Source organism: Phaseolus vulgaris, chromosome 10 (assembly GCF_051622355.1).
Source record: "Phaseolus vulgaris cultivar YP4 chromosome 10, ASM5162235v1, whole genome shotgun sequence".
In the NCBI taxonomy this organism is placed as follows: domain Eukaryota; kingdom Viridiplantae; phylum Streptophyta; class Magnoliopsida; order Fabales; family Fabaceae; genus Phaseolus; species Phaseolus vulgaris.
Window position 1 is genome coordinate 40,776,401 of NC_143507.1, and position 23,036 is coordinate 40,799,436.

At 31.6% G+C, this 23,036-nt stretch overlaps 2 protein-coding genes across 2 annotated transcripts; one reads left to right on the forward strand and one right to left on the reverse strand.

Annotated features, from left to right (window-relative positions):
- The first annotated feature begins 2,297 nt into the window (after nt 1–2,297).
- LOC137819309 (ras-related protein RABA3) lies at nt 2,298–4,274 on the forward strand. Its single transcript, XM_068623110.2, has 2 exons — nt 2,298–2,885; nt 3,514–4,274. Exons 1-2 carry the CDS (start codon nt 2,620–2,622, stop codon nt 3,968–3,970), a joined length of 723 nt encoding a protein of 240 aa, XP_068479211.2. The 5' UTR covers nt 2,298–2,619; the 3' UTR covers nt 3,971–4,274.
- An 11,749-nt stretch (nt 4,275–16,023) lies between these two features.
- LOC137819331 (AAA-ATPase At2g46620) lies at nt 16,024–18,124 on the reverse strand. The gene has a single exon (XM_068623136.2). The coding sequence runs from the start codon at nt 17,796–17,798 to the stop codon at nt 16,365–16,367; it is 1,434 nt and encodes a 477-aa protein (XP_068479237.2). The 5' UTR covers nt 17,799–18,124; the 3' UTR covers nt 16,024–16,364.
- Nucleotides 18,125–23,036: the final 4,912 nt, after the last annotated feature.

The following is a 23,036-nucleotide window of genomic DNA, read 5'->3' on the forward strand; positions in this document are numbered from 1 at the left end:
AGTTATTTGTTTCTGATCATCTGTGGAACTCCTCATTTTGGACTGGTCTTTGTGGGCCAATCTTGTATAAGATCTGTAACTTTTTATGGAAAAACTGATAGATCTTATGGTCGTTCAGATGTGTATGATTTTGAAGAGAGGAATGTAGAAAATGAAAATAAAGAAGGAATAAATTGAGGTAAGAAATAATTAATACTGAATTTAACCGATTTGATAGAGTATAAATAGATGAGAATCAGGGTTTAATAGTAATGTCATAACATGAAAACATTTTTATAAAAAATAAATGAAAATCAGAAAAGGTTAAAATTATATACTTAATCAATTTAATAGAAGATCAATTATTTGAATAGTACATTACCCATTTACTCACATTTTATATAATTCAAATCAAATATATAAGAGTAAATAGTCACTTTATGTTTAACTTGTTTTATTCTCTTTCTACTGTTTTTCGTTTATCTAACTACTAAATTTAATTTCATTTATTATTTTTTTTATTAATTAGCTAATTTTTCATTATATGATGGAGAGACAGAGATTGAAAGATGGTGTAAATAAGTTAGTTAGAAGAGGTAGCTTGTTGGCAGCGTCTTTAAAACGTTTGATGTAACCAAAAGAGTAAAAACAAAGGACCAAAATATAAAATTAAAATCTAAGATTTGTACGTGTAGAAATTAAAATATAAAATATGGAGAAGAAGCAAACCAAAATTAAATATACACTTGCTACATATTCTCCAACCAAACCAGACCTACCACTCCCAACAACGTGGTACATGTCATACATAAATTCAAACAAGTTAAATGTGTCAAAGGAATTGTTTGATTATTGCAAAATTCCTACTAGACCATCACTCCCTACTCTTAAGCAATAACACTATCTTCAGAGATTGCAATAAAATCTGTAACACTATCTTTAGAGATTGTAATAAAATCTATAAAATCTATGAGATGAGATCTAGATAATTATTGAATAACTTCGTTCTCTTTCTTTCTTTCTTCGTGCAGGTTGCTAGAGTTTCACTTTCTCGTCTCGATGTTACTCTTTCGGATCTCAGTCTCAAGTGAATGCCGAATGAGGATATTTGCAGAACGCACTCCAACGCTAAAGTCAGAAAAAAGAATATTCGACACTCTGGGATATACTGTGATAATGACGTACCTTGTTCTTGAAATGTGCGTTATTTATATTATTTTAATGAACTTACCTTATTAAGCCGGATTAGTGAGGTGAATCACACTTAGAAACGTATTACCTAATTCTTTTTGACAGTTTAGCTTTCTTGACCATGATTGAACAATAATGATTTCAATGTGTTAATCAACCTGCACGTCCGTGCAAGGTTCGGTCAGCTCGATCAAGGAGACCGAGCCATGATATTTAGAGACCGAGTTATGGTATTGGACCCCGAGTTATGGTATTGGACCCGTAGGAAATGTTTCTTAAAATTCAAATCCATCCAAAACTTTTACAGATACTGATTGCTTCTACTGTTACATAAGTTGTGTCGGTGAAATAAATTATGCGATAAGGAATGCTAATAATTCATATTTTCTACGTACCTCACCAGAGTGGATGTTTGCGTTTATAGAGCATTCACTGTCAGAATCTAAAGCAAAAAGCCAAAAATAAATAATTCACAATCTTTCCTGATACTGGAACAAAATCTGTCTCCATTTTATATAATTTAATTTAATAATTACGAATATTAAAAAGTTAAACCCCGTTATATTTTTGGAGATTCATCAGGAAAATTATGAAACCAATTAACCAAACGCAGTAAAGTGTTGGTTTTTCCGTTTCACTTTGAGGGCAAACGTTCGAAAACACAGTTTTGTGAGGCGTAACAGATTCTTGGTTCTGATAGAACATTTGTTTTATAGGTTTTAAACAGAAAAACAGAAGGGGATTTCCCAGCGTTCATGGCAACCCTCTTTTTCCTCTTCTGATGCAAACAAACATGTTATTTTTAAGAAACCATTCAATCGTCTAATTCTTCTAGGGCCATTTGCAAGAACCAAATCAATCAAATATATATTAGAAGAAAGCAAAAGAGGAAATGAAAAGGGAAAAAAATTGTGGAAAGAAGAATCACGAATCCTTGGATTGCGCCTTAAATTAAGATCAAAGTAATCTGAAATAGTAGACACTGCAACCGTTCAAAAACTCATGATTGCAAGTTTCCTTAACCTGAGGCAGATCACCATAGCTTTTTGGTTAATATTTGATTAATTTATGATTATGTTTCCCTTTTGGACTAAAACTATATGCTAAATTGCATCTCATAGTGTATCATCAGCAGAAGGCATTACGGCAATAAAGTCCAATAATAGTGCCACATAATATTAAAAAGTGAGACACGGAAACTGGACCCCATTTTCTTGCCGCTGCTCATTCTACGTTGTTTTTGTCCTCTTCATCATTTTTCAACCAGTTCCCTGTTCTTTTTCTTCCTTCAACTCACCCCAAAACCAGTATTTTATACTTACTTCAAGTGCTGCTTCGTTTTTGCTAAGGAAGAATAACGCCAAGGTTTTAGGCCTGGTTTTGACCAAGTGAAGAAAAGGATCAAATTGACCTTTTTTTATTTCAGGGTTTTCCTTGTATTGGCAGAAAATGAATGGGGTTGAGGCTGAGAAGCGGGAAGAGAATGGAAATGGGAAAATGGGTTATGATGTGCAGGAGAAAATAGACTATGTGTTTAAGGTGGTGGTGATAGGGGACTCAGCAGTTGGCAAGACTCAAATACTGTCAAGGTTTGCAAAGAATGAGTTTTGCCTTGACTCTAAGTCCACCATTGGTGTTGAATTCCAGACTAGGACTGTCACTATTAATGCCAAACTCATCAAAGCCCAGATCTGGGATACTGCTGGCCAAGAAAGGTTCATCACATTCTCTCTCGCTTTATATATGTATCACTCATTCATGTTTGTGTTTGATTCTTTGTCTACTTTTATGCTCATTTTGCTTTGAAGACATTGAGTTTCAATGATGGTACGGAACAGATTCAAAGGTTTATTATATTATTGATTATTCAACGTGATTCCAATTTGACTTAGGAAACATATATGGCCAAGAAGCACATGATCTTGACTTTTGTTTTATAGGTATTTCATTTTCCTTGATTAGGTCCCAAAAGTCACATTAAGGTTCCATATAAGGTTTTGGTAAAATGTAATGCTTCTTAACATCTAAGCTCATTCATATTGGTATATTCTACATGTTTGCCTGTCTCTGAAAAGTTCATTAGAATCCTATGGATTCAAAATTGCAAACTGTGTGCGCTAATGATAAAGGAAAATGTTATGGTATGCGATGAATGAGAAAGGAAAACATCTTAAAGTTGTTCTTTAATAGATCATGAGCGCAACACAAAAATAAACATAGACTCATGGATCATTCTCAAATATGATACTGAAAAATATATCTATAACACATGATCATTTTGGAGCAGATAAACTGTTACATATTTAACAAACTATATGCTTGTAAATTTTGATGGTGATGTAGGTACAGGGCTGTAACAAGTGCATACTACAGAGGTGCATTAGGGGCAATGCTGGTCTACGACATAACAAAAAGACAATCATTTGACCATGTTGCTAGGTGGGTTGAGGAACTGCGTGCACACGCAGATAGCTCCATTGTGATCATGTTGGTTGGTAACAAAGCTGACCTTGTGGACCAGAGAGTGGTGACAACTGAAGATGCAGTGGAGTTTGCTGAGGACCAAGGTCTCTTCTTCTCTGAGACTTCAGCTCTCAGTGGTGACAATGTGGAGAGTGCATTCCTCAAGTTGCTAGAAGAGATCAATAGTGTAGTGTCTAAAAGGTCATTGGAATGTGGTTGTGGGAAGGTGAACAGTGCCAACAATTTTGCCTCATTCAAGGGAACTAAGGTTGATATACTCTCAGGTCCTGAATTGGAAATTAGTGAGATGAAGAAATTGTCTTCTTGCTCTTGTTAATATTGCTATTGAGATTTAACACAGTGTATTTGATTTTAAGTTTGGAAAAAAAGAGCAGAGCCACAAGTATATATATGCTTAGTGGTGAGAGGAAAGCTAAATAGATTCATTTGCTATTGTTTTCCATGCTAATTCTTGAAGAGTAATAGTTCTCCTGCTGCATCAAGATTATGAATCATTACAGTTATAGCACATTTACTAAAAATGTGTGCTGATAGATATTTGTAATATTGTCTCAATTATAAACATATATCTGGTATTTATTTAGAACATTCACCTAAAATGTAAATTCTGTATTAAAAATGTGTTTTAAGTTCTTCCCTCTAAAAGAATGTTTTGCTCTAACAAAAAAGATGGTTTGCTGTATACTGTAACTGTGAGAAAAAGAAAAAAATAAAAACATAAGTGTTTGGATGCTTCATGTATAAATTAATAGCTTAATTCACCATTTGATTTCTCTAATTTAGTTTGTGATCAATTTTAGTCTCTCGATCTTTAAATGTGGAACTCCACCTTAAAATGTCACATCAACTTAATCTTTTTTTAAGGATACAAACTTTTTTTATTCTTATATATTATAGTAAAAAAATTATTTGTTTGGTTGAGAAAAAGTTTATTTATTTTCTTTATTAAGAGTATTTTTTTTTGTCATTTTTAGAAAAAGATTAAGATTAGTGTGAAAGCATGTTGGGGGAGGGGGAAGAGGAAGTGGTTGCATGTGGAGTGGGGAGAAAAAGAATTTGGGTAAAGAAGAAGGGGGTGGAAGTAATATGAGGGATTAATTTTAAATAAACAAAGTTAAACTTAAGCTTATAGAATGACTATTTTAAATCAACTTATAAATATAAATAATCAAATTAAATCTTTTAAAAAATATGAAGAACCAAACCCAATAAAACATAAAAGATAAATGACATTATGTATAATTTAACCTTTGAATAAGAGTTTGAAAATGAGAAAAATCATTGAAAAAATAAATTTGCCAAAAAATGACTAGAAACTAAATTTACATATCATTGATAATACAGGAATTGAGCCTATAGAGGTGCCACTAAGCCTAAATTAATTTAGGAGTGGGTTAAAGTAGTATCTAAAAAATGGTTGTTTTTTCTATCACCTTAACAAATTTCTTCCTGCACACCATCATTTTCGAAGAATACTGTTTTATTCCTTTTAAAAATTGTTTTTTCAAAAATATTTCCAAAACATATTTTCTGAAATATATTTTATTAATTCCGGATTTACCATCCAGAAATAAAAAAAATGTATTCTAGAATGATTTTTGTCTTCCAAATTTCCTATTTTGGAAACACTCTTTGCTTATAGAATTCTTGTTCCGAAGTTTTTTTTCCTTATGGAACCCCTACTCCAAAATCACATAAAACTGTGAAAAGATAATTTTGATATTTTAAAGAATGTAGGAGTGCAGGAAGAAAAATATAGGGGTGCAGGAAGAAACTTCCCTAAAAAATAAACTTTTGATAGTTTTAGGACATATTGAGAGGTTTTGTTACGTATAGAGTCTAATTTTATGCCAATGAAAAAATAAAAAAATGTCAAAACTTAAATTATTTTAAAAATATAAATATAGGTCCATAATAAATGAAAGAACATGGCTGCTTCTTCCTGCACCTTCATACCTTCTTGTGCCACCCCCATAAATTTTTCTTATTCCAAAAATATCCTTTTCAATATTCCGGATTACATAATCCGAAAGTCTTTTTATAGATTCAGAATTAGCTTCCGGATTATGTAATCCAGAAGTCTTTTGTGATTAGCTTCCGGATTACATAATCCAGAACTCTTTTCTATACATAAGATTAGCTTCCAGATTATGTAATCCGGAAGTTTTTTTTTCAGATGTGTTATTAGCTTCTGGATTACATAATCCGGAAGTCTTTTCTAAATATGAAATTGACTTCCAGATTATGTAATCCGGAATTTATCCGGATTACATAATCCATAGGCTTATTATTTCAAATCTAAGGGATGAAAAAAAAGGATTAAATGGTATTTTCATATTTAGTATGGGGTGGCACAAGAAGGTATGGAGGTGTAGGAAGAAAGAGTCAAAGAACATAGCCTATATAAACTTGCCCCTGTAATGGGCCATTCCTCTTTTGAAGAACGTAATGGACCATTCCATTTTTTTCTCTTTTTTTGTGAGAAATAATGGCTCATTCTTGCACTTTTCACTACGTGCTTCACCGGTTATTATATACTCAATTTCTTCCTACACCTCTACCTCTATAGTTTCTTCTTTACTTTCATAATTATTTTAATTCTAAAAATATCCTTCTGAATTTTATCTATAATGACCAACAATTTCTTCCTACACCTCTATAGAAAAATAACATTACTTTTCTCATTTTTATCCTTAAATAAAATAAAATAACTAATTTAAGTATGTTTTAAGACTATGTAAATATTATTTTGTTTTATTTTAGTCTGTAAATTTCTATTAGTTTTAAATTTTTTAAAGAAAGAAAAAAGTAATAAATTTTTAATATTACATACAAAATTAACATATTATAATTATTAATTCTTAAAAATATAAAATATAAAATATATTGTATTATTTTCACCCTACTGAAATCTCTATTTATGATTTATTAAAAGTAAATCATTTTACAATCAATTAAAATTACAATATGGAATTAATATATAGAAAATAAATTATAAACTTTTAAGTAAAATATATTATTTTTTATAAAAATACAATGTTAGAAATTAAATTATTTGATTGAAAAATTAAAAATAAGAAATTTCGTAAATATTTTTAATATAAGAAAAATAAATTCTAATAAGATATGAAAGATAGAAATGAAAAAAAAGTAACTATAAACTGATGGTGCTACATGTGTTTAACTTTTGAAAAATAGTGTAAAAATTTATGAACTATGGTACATATTAGGAATAGATTATTATGAAGACAAAATTGCAATATAATTTGTTCAAGACAATAAGGTAGGCGACCTCACTCTCTAGAACACTCAAGGTGGCAAAGAACAAGTGTGTTCTTATGCCTGTGAGATGATAATGATGCATTTTCATATGGTGTCCTTTGATATATACTGCAAATCTTTTATTTACTTTTATGTATCTAGTCCTATTATGGGCTTCATTCACTAATAAATGCACAATTTTTCGTTGATGTTGATTGTCTGTTGGTCCTTTATTTGAATTGATAAGTCATAAATTCCTTAGGTACTATCTTCGGAAACAGTTCCTCTACACACTGCTTTGGGTTCGACCCATGACTCAACAACCTCCCAACCTCAGGCCTCAAGCCTATGAGGCTAAGTCAAACTCTGTGACATCCCGCCTATCATTAGGGTTGACTTTTGATCTTGAGTGTTTTTCGTCATACCCTTTGGGGGAACCATCTTGATAGTACACTGCATCGTGCCCGACCCATGACGCTACAACTTCCCAACCTCAGGCCCAAGCCTATGAGGCTAAGAAGTCATACTTGCAAACTTTCATTGTACGTTCGCTTCTCGAGTTTGACTGTCTTATAGGAATATGCACCTCATTTAATACCTTCTGTTATGCATCACATCAAGTGTCCCTTCCTATACCTGACCATCCACGTGTCCCCTTTACATTGGCACATATACTAAACTAAAATCTTCAAACTCGGCTGCCATCACTTGTACTTTAGCCAAGTATTTTGCTAAATATGGGTCCCTTATTTGAAAGTTTCCAGCCACCTGCTTGGTCATTAGCAGGGAATCGCTTCTCACCACATCCCTGCTATTAAAGCTTCGTATTTTGTCTGATTGGTGCTCGCTCTGAAAGCAACTTGAGGGATTGTTCTATTAGGACTCAATCTGGTCCTTCCAGTATTACTTTCGCTCCACTACCTTTGCATTGGACGCCCCATCCACTGATAAGATCCATTTTCCCGAACCTTCTTGAGTATGTTTTTCCTCTCCAAGTGTTAGCTTGCGACAAAATTGGCCAAGGCCTACAGCTGAATTGCACCCCTACTTTCAAACGAGATTCCATATTCCAAAAATTGTACTGCCTATTTCATCATTCTTCTCGCCAAGTCCTACTTTTGTAAAACTTGTCTAACTGGTAAATTGATTTTAACAATGCTTTGGAAAATTTGGAAGTAATACCTTAGTCGCCTTGTTGTAATCACGATGGCTAAGAGCGCCTTTTCCAACTTTTGATACCTTCCTTCTGCTCCCTTAAGTATTCGGATCATGAAGTATATTGGCTTATGCTCTTTTCCTTCTTCTTGTGTAATTACCGTGCCCACAACTTTATTGACTACACATAGATACAAGTAGATGTGTGATATGACCTGCGACTTTACAAGTATAGATGGAGATGCCAATATCTTTTTTAAATTTTGAAAGGCTTCTTCACACTCTGTCCACAAAAAATGATTGTTCCCCATCAAACACTGAAAAAAAGAAAGTGATTTTTCTCCTGCCTTTGGGATAAACCTTGATAAGGACGTTAATCTTCCTGTTAACGGTTGCACCTCCTTCACTGAGGTCAAACTCCGCATGTTGATAATTGTTGCACATTTCTCTGAATTCATTTCAATCCCTCTCCGAGTTAGCATGAAGTCTAATTTTTTTTCAGCCTGTACCCTAAAAACACATTTTTCTGGGTTCAACTTTAATTTGTATTTGTCTAGTGCTTGAAACAATTACCTAAGGTCTTCTATGTGCGTACTAGCCATTGCAGATTTTACTACCATATCATCAACATACGCCTCTACATTCCTCCCTAGCATCCCTTCCAAGATCTGATCCATCAAACGTTGATATGTTGACCCTGCGTTTTTCAATCTAAATGGCATTACCGAGAACCAAAAATTTGACAAGCTTCCCATAAATGTTGTTTTATCCTGAATATGCATCCATAAAACTTAACAATTTGCACCCTGAGACTCCATCCACCAAAGCGTCAATGTTTGGTAATGGGTATGCATCTTTAGGACATGCCTTATTCAACGCTGTAAAGTCTGTACACATCCTCCATTTGTCGTTGCTCTTCCTCACCAACACCACATTTGCCAACCAAAGTAGGGTACTGTATTTCCTTGATGTATCATACTTTTCAGCTTTTCTACATGCTAATCTACTATTAGCCTCTTCTCTTCTCATGCTTTCTCCTTTTCTCTTCTCCTAGCTTTCACCTTTTTTGTATCACTAGTTTCATCTTTGGGTCAATAGATAAATGTGGCAAATGACGTCTGTGTCCATTTCCGACATCAAATACCGACCATGCAAGGCACTTACATTTTCCTTCAGACACTCAATCAATTCTTTCTCCAATCCAACATCCATTTTAATTCCAATTTTCACACTCTTTTCCTTGCTCAACTTTATGGTTTTCACCTCCCCTACTGGTTGTGGCTTTTCTTCCTCATAGTCTATTCTTAGATCCAACTCTACTTCCTCCCCACTCCGTTTCCTTTCTCAACATGCAAGCACCTCTTTCTACTCTTTAAACTCCCCTCATAACACTTTCGTGTTGCCCTTTGGTCTACTTTTATTACCCCTATTCTCCCTTTGATCGGTCGGGTATTTAAATTTCAAATGCATTGATGACACCACTCCCCCAACTTACTTATCGTCGGCCTCCCTAACAACATGTTATAAGAAGAGGGAGTATTGACGACCATGTACTTGATGCTAATTGTTTTGGCCTCGTCCTTTTCTCTGAACGTTGTCGAGTCTCAAGGTAACCACACATTTGTACTGCATCGTCCGAGAAACCCACCAGTACCCCATCATATGGTTCCAAATCATCAAAGCGAGCCTCCTAGAGCCACAAATGAATCCCAAAACAACACATCTGCTAATGAACCCTGATCCACCAACACCCTGTGAACTCGCTGACATTTCATTATGACAGATATCACGATTGGGTCATTGTCATGTGGAAAAACATCCCTTAAGTCTTCCTTCATAAAAGTCAGAGATGGCATACACACCTTCTCCACTGCCAGATGCATTACCGACCGAGTATACCTCTTTCGCCCTGCACTCGACACTCTTCCTCCCAAGAATGCTCCAAAAATGGTGTTTAATTCACCCAGATGCCTTTTCATGTTCTTCGTCCCTCCCTGTGTCTCTTTCACTCTTCTTTTCAGGGTTATCCTTCGACTTCTCCTTTCCTTCACCACCTTCTTCCACCTCTTTCTTCTTAAAAATCTACAAAAGCCCCTTTTAAACAACACCTCAATCTGCCTAGCAAGAGAATAACAATGTTCGGTGTCATGCTCATACGTCCTATGGAAATAACACCAGACATTTTTATCGCTTCCCATATGTTTTATCGTCCTTTCATAGAATCGCAACAACTAGGTTGTATTCATGTCCTTCACAATGTATTTCTGAGATGGAACTAACATTTGTGGAGGCTAATCAAATATTCTTTCCCTATGATCATTCGAGGGCTTGAAACCTCCATAAGGATCAATAACACCCATATCCTCCCTTCTTACTTTTACAGGTCCTCCTCTGTTGTTTTATGGTTGTATTCTCACCATCGCCCTTTCCCCCATTGATCGTGTCGCCACCACAACCCTTTCACTTCTCCTCTCATTCTCTCTTTTCCTTGTAGTAAACTCCTCTACCTTGACATGAGACGTTGCTCTCGGGTCTTTTCCATACCAAAGACTCGCCAAACGTTCCTGAACGGAGCCCTCGAATAAAGGCTTCCGCGCACATTCTTTCATTTGGATGGGGAATTTGAACAACTACTTCATTAAAGCAACGCAAATACTGTTTTATGGATTCTCCCTTTGCTTGCTTTACTTCGAACAAATCCGTCATTTTTGGAGGCTTTGTTTTATTTGCCGCAAAGTGTGTGACAAATAACTTGGTGAACACTTCAAACGATGTTTCCAATCTGTTTGGTAAATTGCTAAACTAATCCAAAGCAGTCCCCATCAAGGTTCCTGTCAACATCTTACATTGTACTGAGTCCAATTCTCCATAAATCAACATCTGAGCCCTGAAAACTTTAATGTGGGCATTCGGGTCTTACTTTCCGACAAATGATCTGATTTTTGGGTAAACATAATTTGGTGGAATACGCTCATTCAGAATTACCTTCGAAAAAGGCTGAAAATCAGGCTCTACTTCTTTTTCTAGTCGTCCGTTTGTGAATTGGTTTTTAATCTACCTCTGGAATTCCTCATTCCTCCTCTGCAGTTGCTCCTGCATTCTGATTGACTCCTCCATCATTTCTCTTGCTCGGACACTTTCCGCTATAAATTCCTCCCGAGTCTTCCTAAACTCCTCCGCACGTTCTTCATTCTCCTTCCTCATGACCTCCATCATTTCCATCAGTGCCTGAGTTGTGTTGTGTCTGGTGGTGCTATGTCGTTTGTCTCCTCCTCCACTGCAGTCCTAGATTTTACATGCCCCACAGTGAGCGCCAAATGTTCTAGACAATAGGGTAGGCGACCTCACTCTCTAGAACAGTCAAGGTGACCAAGAACAAATGTGCTCTTATGCCTGTGAGATGACGATGCCTTTCCATAAGGTTTTTTATGATATATATTATAGATCTTTTCTTTACTCTTTTATATCTAGTCTTATTATAGGCTTTGTTCACTAATAAATGCACGATTTCTCCTTGATATTGATTGTCCATTGATCCTTAATTTGTTTTGATAAATCATAAATTCCTTAAATACTATCTCTAGAAATTGTTCCTCTACACACCGCATCGGACTCGACTCGTGACTCTACATAATTGAATAAATCCTTTTAATTAAACAAAAATATCCTATCTCCAAACCCTGAACTTCTTCTGGTTCAACGGTTTTCATTTTTTTCCATCTTCATTCATAATTATACCGAAGATTGGTCAATTTTTTTAAACTTTCTTATTGCCCTTTGTGTTTCCACTTTCAAAGACAAAATTGATGTAAGTTGTTGAACTTGAATGTCCCTAAATATCATCACAAGTTTTAGTGAAGCATCTTTTTTTCATATCCACCCTGAAAGATACTGCAATTAATGTCCAAGACTTCTTTCATTTCCTTAACTGAATCCCCTCTAATTCAATAAATATTATTTTAGTCAAAAACTTAAAAGAGAATTTTAGAGAGAAAATATATGTCAAATTCTTCCTACACTTCCATACATTCTTCCTCATTTTCATTTTTTTTTAATTTCCACAGTAAACATTCTATTTAGCTACCAATAATAATTAAAATTTTTGTAGTTAATTAAATATTAATTTATTAGAAACTATTTATCAATAATAAAAATTAATTTAGATATCAATAATTTTTTAATTTTTAAAATAATATTTAATTTAGTTAATATAGTAATTAATTATTTTTATTTATAAAATTAATTTTTATTTAATAATTTTCGTATAATACACTCCAATGCAATGTACCTCCCTATGTGACATCTTCCATCAACTATTTCTACTATAGATTTATTTATTATTTATTTTGAGTTTTGAAATTTAAACCACTTTTACATATTTTTCTTGCAAATCTTGAAAGTTTTATTGTTATTATCATTCTTATAGATATAGATATCAAGTTTTTCAACATAGTTCTTTATTTGATAAATAATTTTAAAAGTACAATATTTAAAAAATCACATTCTATATTTCATTACATCTTGGAATCAATATTCAAACTCTCTTATTTATATATAAGTCATAATTACATCAATTTATCAAACTATGTAAAATATCTAAAATAATAATCCATGTAAAAGTTAATATTGTAGTAGTGCAACATTACATCATAATATAACTTATTTATTATAAATTTAAAACTTATTATATATTTGAAATATTACTTTATAACAGATTTTAGTTATATAATAAATATTTATTTTATTCAATGCGCGCATTAAAATACTTTCTGATTTAAATAAAAACTAATTATAAATTAAATTATATATATATATATATATATATATTAATACGGGATTCTGCTTTTATTTTGCTTGTTTACTGTTTAAATAGTAAAGGAAAGAATTCTAATGTATGAGAATCACGGATTTTAATATCGGTTCAAATTTTAAGGAATATGAAAAATTGGTTTGAATAATAAAATATCTATATTTTTTTCTCACTTTTTTTATTATAAATAACTAAACAAGATAAATAAATAAAAGTTTATGAGAGCATATCACTTTTTAATTTTTTTCATTCCTATATCTCTCTTTCCCTTTCTCTCGTACATCAAATATATCTTTTGTGAAAAAATATATAAATATAATAAATGATATAATTAATATAAGGAGAGAAATTAAAAAGGATTATTGGTATCAATTATTTATTGTGTGTTCACATTTAATGACCCCAAATCTAACAGCATTGTAGAATAGCATTGGAACAAGTCAGAAATTACCCATGCTTAAATTAATATATGGTGAAGGTGTAGAAAGTAAAAACATTATTTAAAGCATTAACATGCAATAGAAATAAAATTCTGTTTTTTTCTTTATACATATTTGTGTGTTGCTTGACTTATATATTATATATATTGATCATCTGAATAAAAAACTATTATATTGGTCGACACAAATTTTTAAATGTAATTTTTTCATTTGCAGGTTGACTCTTGAATCATTTCATGACGTTGAATAAAATTTTATTAATTTCGATTTGATTTTTTCCTTATCAGACAACTTTTGACCGTGGAAAGTTTCAAAACAAAAATGTGAACTCCAAAAATAATAATGAATAACCTTTTTAATTAACATGATTGATGGAAAATTGAAATTGAAACAAATCGTTATTGCAATCTTATATTTTTTTTATTTGTATGGAAATTTTAAACTATTAAAAGTGATAGATATAACGTAACATTTAAAAAAATTATTAATAGATTTTAGAATAAATTATATATTAGATGTTTATTTCTTAATTTATTATAAAATATTCATTTTATGCTAAACTTTTTCTTCTTCTGCATTCTTTATACACAAACGTAGGTTTTGATTGTAGATGTTTTGCTAAGTAGTCTTATATTTTTTTCATTTTCATTTTGAACGAATGATTAAGAAGGAACATTTACGGTATATGTTTGTTACTTAATAGCTTAACTGCATTGTGGAATTGATAAAAAAAAGAATGTAAGTTGAATTATTGGATAGACTCAAACATCAATATAAAAGTAAAGTAAGATAATAATATTTCTCTTAAGTTTATTGGTGGATAAATCCTATTATGAAAAGGTAAAGTGGTAATAATATATTGGTGATATATGCTTAGAAATAGTTTTGTTATTGAAACAAGGAGTAATACAATTTTTAAAGATAGAAATATTTGAAAAGTATGATGAAGTTGTTTACATCGTTTAGGTGATGAGTTAGTCATTTAAGTGATGTGTTGTATAGTTCAGGTGATGATTTGTAATTTGAGTGAAAAAGATGTCAGAATAATTGTCTCTCGTTTAAGAATCTATCGCAACTTAAATGGTCAAGTGTCCTAAGGCGGTAGAGGAATCTTTGGGTTAGTTAGGTTAACTCAATAAGTGATTGTCACTCAAACCTTGGTCATAACATTCAAGCAATGAAATGGTTGTTGGAGTGAGGAAAGTCCTAAGAGGAAGATGTTTTTGGGTTGCATTTAGCTCAAGCGACGTGGTTACTACTTAAGGAAGTCACCTTGTTGATACTAAAAATTTGTTCAAGCAATAGGTGCTTACTTAAGTGACAATGTGCTGAGAGTGACGATGTATGTTATGTATTATATGCTTTTATACATATGATGCATAAAAGGTGATATTAATTATGATTAATGTTTAGATGCATTATATGATATATGCATGACATATGTCATTTTTTTATGAATCTTTATGAGTGATGGATCCTAAACGGATTACTCATATACATATACATGTGTTTGTATATGTGTATATATAAAGTTTGACCCTAGATGAGTAGATTGCATGACCCTTAATCAGCAATGTAGGAATACCTAGGGTGGTATCAAGTCTTGGGTGGCGGTGATGAATTTATCGCTTAAGCAATGTTTTGTATAGTTCAACTCTGATAGGGAGAGCCATGAGAGGGAAATGCTCTTATGTTGGATTTAACTCAAGCAACATGGTTATTGTTTAAGCGGAATAGAAGTCGCCTTGTTGATATTGAAGAAGTTGCTTATACGAGATGTTGTTCAAGTGATGATGTATTTAGAGTGTGATGGTGTGTGTTATATATTATATGTTTTTATACATGTTTATGGATGATATGATGTATGAAAATTGAGATTAATCATATATGCTTTGGATATATATATATGGTTAATGTTTAGATGCATGATATGATATGTGCATGACACATGCCCTTTTTCGGTGGCTCTTCGTAATATACATTTACATGTGTTCGTGTATATATATATGAATATATGAATTGCATGATCCTTAATGAGTGTAGGGATACCTAGGGTGGTATGAGATCTTGGATGTGATGATAAACATAATACTCACATTAATAAAGGTATGTAAGGTATCCAACTTCATAGTTATATAGTAACATTGATAAGACTTTAGATGGTGAGAAGTTAAAAAAAACTTAGTTATTGTTTGATAAAAGATGTGCACGTAGTTGAGTAATAAATGGGTTGTGTGATCCTAACATGAAAAACATAAATAGGTAAAGTTTAGTGATTTTAGAATATGTCAAAGTTTTTAGTCATGACATAATATGTGGTTAAACTTGAAATTATTTACATTTATACACATAATCTTAATACATACATAAATATTATATGTTAATATATTGTGATATATATATATATATATATATATATATATATATAACATTACAAATGTACATAAATATATTTTTGTACATGTGACAAAATGAAGAACTTTATAATTAGTTTTATAATTAATGATTGTTTAAAAATTTCTTTTCATATATTAAAATATTTTATATTTTAATAGTATATATATATATATATATTCTACTAATATAATAATTTTAATTTTCGCAGTGTTACTAATATAACTTATTCTAAGTCAAGATTTTTGAAATAAACAAGCTTAAAAATACTAAATCAAGTTGTAGATTAGTATAAACAATGAGAGAGGATAAATGGAAAACATGTAATTTATTTTTTTGCTTTTTTTTTCAAATGTAAAATTTATACAATTTACTCCTCATTGATTGAAATTATAATAAACAATTTACAATGTAGTTAGTAGCTTTCTTTTGCAAGCTAAGTTTGTATTTCTATCATTTAAGTTTTGGTCACTCGAAATATCTCATTGGAAATAGTTTCTGAGGGACCAATTTTCAGGTGGAAGTATCCTACCAATAAATGCATTATTATTTTTTAATTAGAAAAACTTTGCCCCAAAATTGAGAAGAAAAAATCGAAAGAGAATTTTGTCTTTCTTTTTTTTTTCTCAATTTTTATCTATTGTCATGATCTAACATGGGCCAAGGTGTTGGACTTTGGGGTAGCTGACTCTTCTGGCGTTCCGTTTTTTGAAGAAACTGTAAAACTTCCGCAAATCCTTAACCGTAGATAACTCGTCCCCACCAAAGGACGGTTCGTCCACGTCATCAACCCCTAGGTGCCGTTCGATCTTGTCCGCGTACTTTCTCCCATCACCGTCCGATTGGAGCGCCCCGATTACCGACTTTATGGCCCGACTCGGCGAGTTCCGGTTCGCGATCATCAACTCGCTGATCTCGGCGGGGCTGAGACTGCCACCGTGCCGGAAAATATTCTCCACCTGCGCGAAAAGCTTGTGCTCCCTAACGCCGAGGTAACTGCTTGCAAGCGTCTTGAATGCCGAGAAATCGCACACCGGAAAGTGGATGTGCACGTCGACCCGACCCGGGCGCATCAAGTTCGGGTTCACGAACTCCTTGCTGTTCATCGTGAACACCATTACCCTCTCCTCACCACAACACGCGCTCAGAATCCCGTCCATGAAGCTCTGGATCCCCCTCTCCGTAACTGCAGATTCCTTTTCCGGTACGAGAAATCTGTCGAGATCCTCTACTACGACGACCGACTTCGCCGTCGTTTCCATTAGGAGAAACTTAAGATCCGAATCGCCGCGAATCTTCGAGAGGTCCACGTCGTACACGTCGTAGCGGAGGAAGTTCGCCATCGCAGCGACGAAGCTCGACTTTCCGGTGCCGGAGGCACCGTACAATAGGAAGCTCCGCTTCCACGCGCGGCCGAGTTTACGGTAGTATTGCTTCGCTTTGAGAAACGATTCCATATCAGATTTGATTTTGTTCTTAAGATCCTTTTCCATCACTATCGTTTCAAAAGTCGCTGGATGAGTGAACGGAACTGATCTCCACCGTGTTTCTCCCGTACCGCCTTCGGTCGCCGCGGCGTTCATGAACAACCGCAAATGGCGCTTCCTTTGGTTCTCCATCTCGTCGGCAACGGTATTGATATGGCGGAGGTACTGGCGTAGGATTCGGCGTTTATCTGTTTTTCTGATTTTGAGAACGAAGGAGGAAATCCGTTCCGGTTCGGTTTTTTGTTCGAACCAGAAGAGTGTGGCCCCGAGGAAATTGTCCTGGATGGTTTGGTTAGGTTCGAGGCGCAAAACGATGTCGTTTTGGTCGTAACCTGAAACGAGATTGGTGAAGTCAGCATCTTCTATTGAAGGAAGAGAATGCAAATAGAGAGACACTTTGCGGTGAAGGTGATTCCGCTGCATGGCTTCATTGAATTCAGGGACTTTGAGGAACTGGTAGACGTGGAACCAATCCTGAACCCTTCTCAAGAGTTTCCTTATGCTGTGTATCAATCCCGTTTTGAACAACAACCGCCGAATTACGAAACCTACCACCAAACTGAGGATTACGAGCAATACGGTGCTGTAAACACTCATGACCACAATGATCCAAGATTCAAGAATCCAATTTCCTGGGCATTCGTTTCTATTGTGTCTGGTTCCAGTAAGTTTGGGATTGGGTGAGAATGAAGAAACAAAATCACATTTTCATTTTGGTAAAGAAATTGGGAGTGGAATGAATGTATGAAGATTTGGATAAAGAAAGGAGAAGAAGAGTTGTGTGGTGTTGTGAGTGTCTGGTAATGAGGGCAATGGATAGACTCTCTTATTGCTTGCTTCTCCTTAATCTTTGCTTCCAGCTCCCTACGTGTGATGATTCTATTCAATTCAATTTCTACGTGCTTTTGGATTTCCACATGGGGCGTAAGGGCTCAATATATAGCACATTCTCTCACGTAATCTGTTTATTAATTTTTCTTTCAACACGGAATTAGGTGAAAGAAGCATCACAGTTTTTTTCCTTTTAAAACCTAATAATTCCTTTTATTTGGCTGGCATGGAAACCAAATTTTGTTTCATTAATTAACCCATCATGTGCTGCCAAGTGATTAACCACTTCCTGCTTATTGATAATAAATTAAATTTATAATTAATTACTTTCATTATTCTTTTGTAAATATGAAAATATATTCAGTCAAGCAGTCAGATGATGTATTAACAGGAAAGTTAAAGAGGATATTCTATACAAGACTTCCATGTATTTTAAATTGACCATCTATGATAAAAAAAATTAAAATTTAATACTTATTGTGTAAGAAAATAATTAATATTTTCTTCAATTACGCGTATATTGATTAACAATTTTATTTATTCCCATAATAATAATAATAAAAGTTTAAGGGCCTATTTGATTCCGCGTCTATAACTCATATTTTTAAGTTTTCAGTCCAATCATAAAATTCACCAATATTATTTAATTTAGTTCGATTTGGGTATATGTATATATGTTATTCTGGAACACAACTTAAAATAGACTGTACGATAGATAAAGAGGAAGAGGAGACGTTTAATAAAATAATACTTAGAAAATTAATGAACTCAAGTTAATTTAAAAAACAATTTTTTGTCAGGGGGTCAACCACGATTAGTCAGTTATTTATATTTCAACTATGCTTATAATGAATGATTCTATTGTAATTATAACAAAGCTTTAAAATATTACAAAATTGCACTAATTTTAAATATGGGGGCATTTTGGTCAAGGTCATTGTTTTAGAAGATTATGATTCCTAAGAATTAAGAATGTGAGAATTATAATTATTAATAAAACAAATATCCATTTAGTTCGTCATTTTCTATAAAAAAGAATGTGTATATATTAAAATAAAAGAGTAACATGATAATTTTTATCATAAATTTTAAATACAACTCAATAAATAATTCAATAAATTTGTACTAGTTGGTACCGGACGAACTAATCACTCAGTTATGGTGACCGATCAATCGTGTCAAAATACACTCAAGGCACTTAATAAATGACACAACAATGATAATTATGAGAACTCCCCTTGAATCATGATCATGTCCCACCAAATCCTTGTGACATTTTCAAGAAATCAGCTAACACTTTTATTAAAGATATTCTTCCAAAATACTAATATACTAATATAATTCCCTATAAATTAGAGATCATGCCAGAAATTAGTTAAGATTGACATTTAATAGAGTTAGCCCATCATGACTAAACACTATAAATAAATCTTCTATAGAGATGTAATGTACGTTGTTTTAACTATACACTCTTAACACATAGTACTTACTTGATAGTCAAAATACTTTTTTCAGGTCAACTCTGACCGAGAGACAACAATCAAAAGAGGAGACTTGAAGTGAAAAGCGAAGAGATAACTTACACATCAATAATTATGCAACTAGTTCCAAATACTATCTAACTTTACCACTTTATCTATACCAAATATTAAAATATAACAGTAAAAAATATCAATTTGAAAAAGTTAGATCTCTACCTTTTTGTGGAATTATTTCATGGATATTTAACTAATCAACATAATAAGAAATATGATTATCTAAAATACATGTTTTTAAACACAAAACCTAATGTGAAAAAGTAACCTTTTTTTACTTCAAATTATTGAAATACTAAAATTTTCCTTCTATAAAATATAATAAACTTTAAGAGAAAACTTGATGATAACATTTATAAAGAGAGTAGCTTATATATTCTTATTTGTTAACTACGAAAGAAAAAAGAATGACTCATCGTGTATTAATATTTCGATAGAATTATTATTAATATTATTATATTTTTAATTTATAGAAAATATTAAAAATTAGTTCAAATGACTGTCAACTTTTTAGAAATGTGTACTTATATATTAGTGAAATATCTTGTATTAATTTTCTCTAAGTTCTTAATAACACTTTTTTTAAATTGTGAAAGTTAACGATGAAAAAACATGCTAGGATTATGCAGAAAATATATTCACTGTCTTTTATAAATATTTGTTTTGATGTGTGCAAATTATATCACTATATTTTATAAATAAATCAAACGTATAATATTTTTGAAACTAAGAAACAACTGTCTTTAAAAAAAACAGATGTAGTCTTTAAAAGAAAGAGAAGAAGAAAACAAAATATTTGAAAAGAGAAGAAAAAATTTATTAAATGGAAACAATTTGGATTGTTTACCAAAAGAAATAGTATGTCTCATTATAATATAGAATAAAAATAGCATGTCTTATCAATATTAATAATATTGGCATACGAAAATACAATTTTTTTGAATAATTATTTTATTATATAATGATTTTTTGAATTATGTCTCATAATTTTGAAGTTTTTTTTAACTTAAAAATACACCCTTCCCAAACCGAATTGAAATTTTCTTCAAGGCTTCTTTTCGTTTGTATTCACGTCATCAACTTTCATTTATTATATAATAAAGATGACTTTTTCAGATTAATTAATTATATATCGTTTATTTGTTTCTCTATTCATGACATCAAATTTGATCCATTAGTCCGTCTCTAGCTACTTTTTTCATTCTACTATCTTTCCAATTTAATAATTTTATCTGTATTTGACAAAAATGTAGATTTGATGGTTAAAAATTATTATAGGCCTAAAACTAATTTCCATTGAGAACTATCTTTAAATAATATTTCTTTTCAATCAAAAAATTATCATTATAGTAAATCTGTATTTAAAATTTGTCAACAATTGATACAAAATAACAAATCATCGTTGCTAACTCATGATTTATTAGGTGTTTTGTGTTGATTCCGAGGATATATATAGTGATCTTTGAGTCAGTTTGCGTTGGTTTCTCAATATTAATATTAATTAAATTTGTGTTGAAATAAATAATATAAAATATTAATTAATTATGAAAGTGTAATCTTAATTGATTAACTCAAAAAATTATAAAATTTAATTTTTTACTAATATATAAAATTAATTAAACTGATATTAAATAAAATTTATTTTTAATATTTATTAATTTATGTTTGGTTTGATAATTAAATTTTTTTAAGTACCATTTTCATTTTTAATTTATTTATTTATAATTTTAATTTAAAAAATTCTAATTATTTCAGTCGGTGTCGGACATATAGAGGTTCACATGACTAAATAATTAAACTTAGCAAATGATTAATAAATTTAAAATAATGATTAAATATTATGTAATGTACTCTTAGTCATGATTCAAATGTTAATCTGATCAAATAATAATGAGTATTTAATTAATCATATAATAGTCACGAGTTTTAAAAGAAATATGTTATCATTATGTATTAATTGCATTAAGTATTAAATACCAAGATCTATTGAACATTAGAGTATCTTTTACAAGTACTATCTCAAATGAGAGGTTATGAAGAAATGGAGGCTAATAAAAGAAAAGAAAAAATAGTTAAAGTGAAGGAGTCTATTAATGAAGTAAAAATGAGAAAGACAAAAGATAAAGTAATAATTTTCTCAGTATCACGATAATACTAATCAATTCTAGTTTTTAAATAAGAAGAGTTAACCAAATTAATTCTAATTAATTAACTTTTTGAAAAAGTCTTATTATTACTACTGAAGAAATTATCATTTAGTGATTGATGTTCTGACACAAGTCAAGTAAACGTCATTCTCCTTGTCACTATTAACATACTATGGTAAATGAACGGGTATGTTTACTTGTTCAATTATTGATCTCGTTTTCAAAACATAAGAAATACGAAATCTCCATTAAAATAATATTTCCTCTTTGATATTTGAAGTATTCTTTTGTAAAGAAACAAATGCCTTGTAAGTAGTCGTATTTATGAAAAAGATACAGAAAAACTATTACTGAAAATAAGCAAGTGTCTTCTGTGAAAATATTCTTTTTATGTTGCATTAATAATTATAAAAACGTTACATGTTTCTTATTTTTTAAGGATTTGTTCATAAAGGATGAAAAAACTTGTACATGTGTTATTTCTTTATTTCTCCTATTTTGTCAACTATTTTATAAATTTTGAAAAATAAGAAAGAAAGTCAAAATAAATCATATTAATAAAAAAAAAATAATAAATTTTGAACCATGATACATTGATAACTCACTTTTTTTTTATAGTCATTTTACAATTTTCAATACTATTATTTTAATTATTTTTGACATCATTTAATTATATTTTTTTTATTAAAACTATCACATAAAAAATCATATATAAAGTACAATTTTTCTTGTTTTTTTTTTATGTTTTCACACTTATTTGTTATTACTTTTTGTCGTGGTACACCACCTTTTATGCATGGCTCTTTGATTTGTATTCTCATAATTTAACCCTTGTAGGAATGAAGAGCTGAATAAATTGTGGACACAATTATACTAGAATATAATATGAGTTCTCCTCCAATTGGTATGAGCTGTGGTAGGTTTCTTTCTAACTACTATGGCTGGTTCAACCTCGAGAGGCTTCTTCTAATGAAAGCAAAACACTTTTCTAGGTGTCATTGTTTTATGCTTCATTTTAACATTAAAAACTGAAGCAGAGGAATCTCTTTTAGTGGTGAGAAATATTGAAGTTCCAAATAGAAGAAACTTCTGGTCAAAATCCAAAAATAAAATTGAAAATAAGGAGGCCATGAGGACCATCCCTACCATCATTGTCTGTGAATTCTAAGAATAGAAGACAATGCTCTTCTTGACCACACTCCACTGATTAATTAAGCATGGTGCCAAGACATCATCCCAATATGTCGTTTTGGACTGTTTCATCTTGTCGTGAATTAACTGTTTCACATCATCAAATAAAACACAACCTGGTATATTATTAC

Coding starts and splice junctions, on each gene's coding strand:
- LOC137819309 (XM_068623110.2), top strand. CDS start 2,620: ATGAATGGGGTTGAGGCTGAGAAGCGGGAAGAGAATGGAAATGGGAAA. Junction 2,886..3,513: donor GATACTGCTGGCCAAGAAAG/GTTCATCACATT, acceptor ATGGTGATGTAG/GTACAGGGCTGTAACAAGTG.
- LOC137819331 (XM_068623136.2), bottom strand. CDS start 17,798: ATGAGTGTTTACAGCACCGTATTGCTCGTAATCCTCAGTTTGGTGGTA.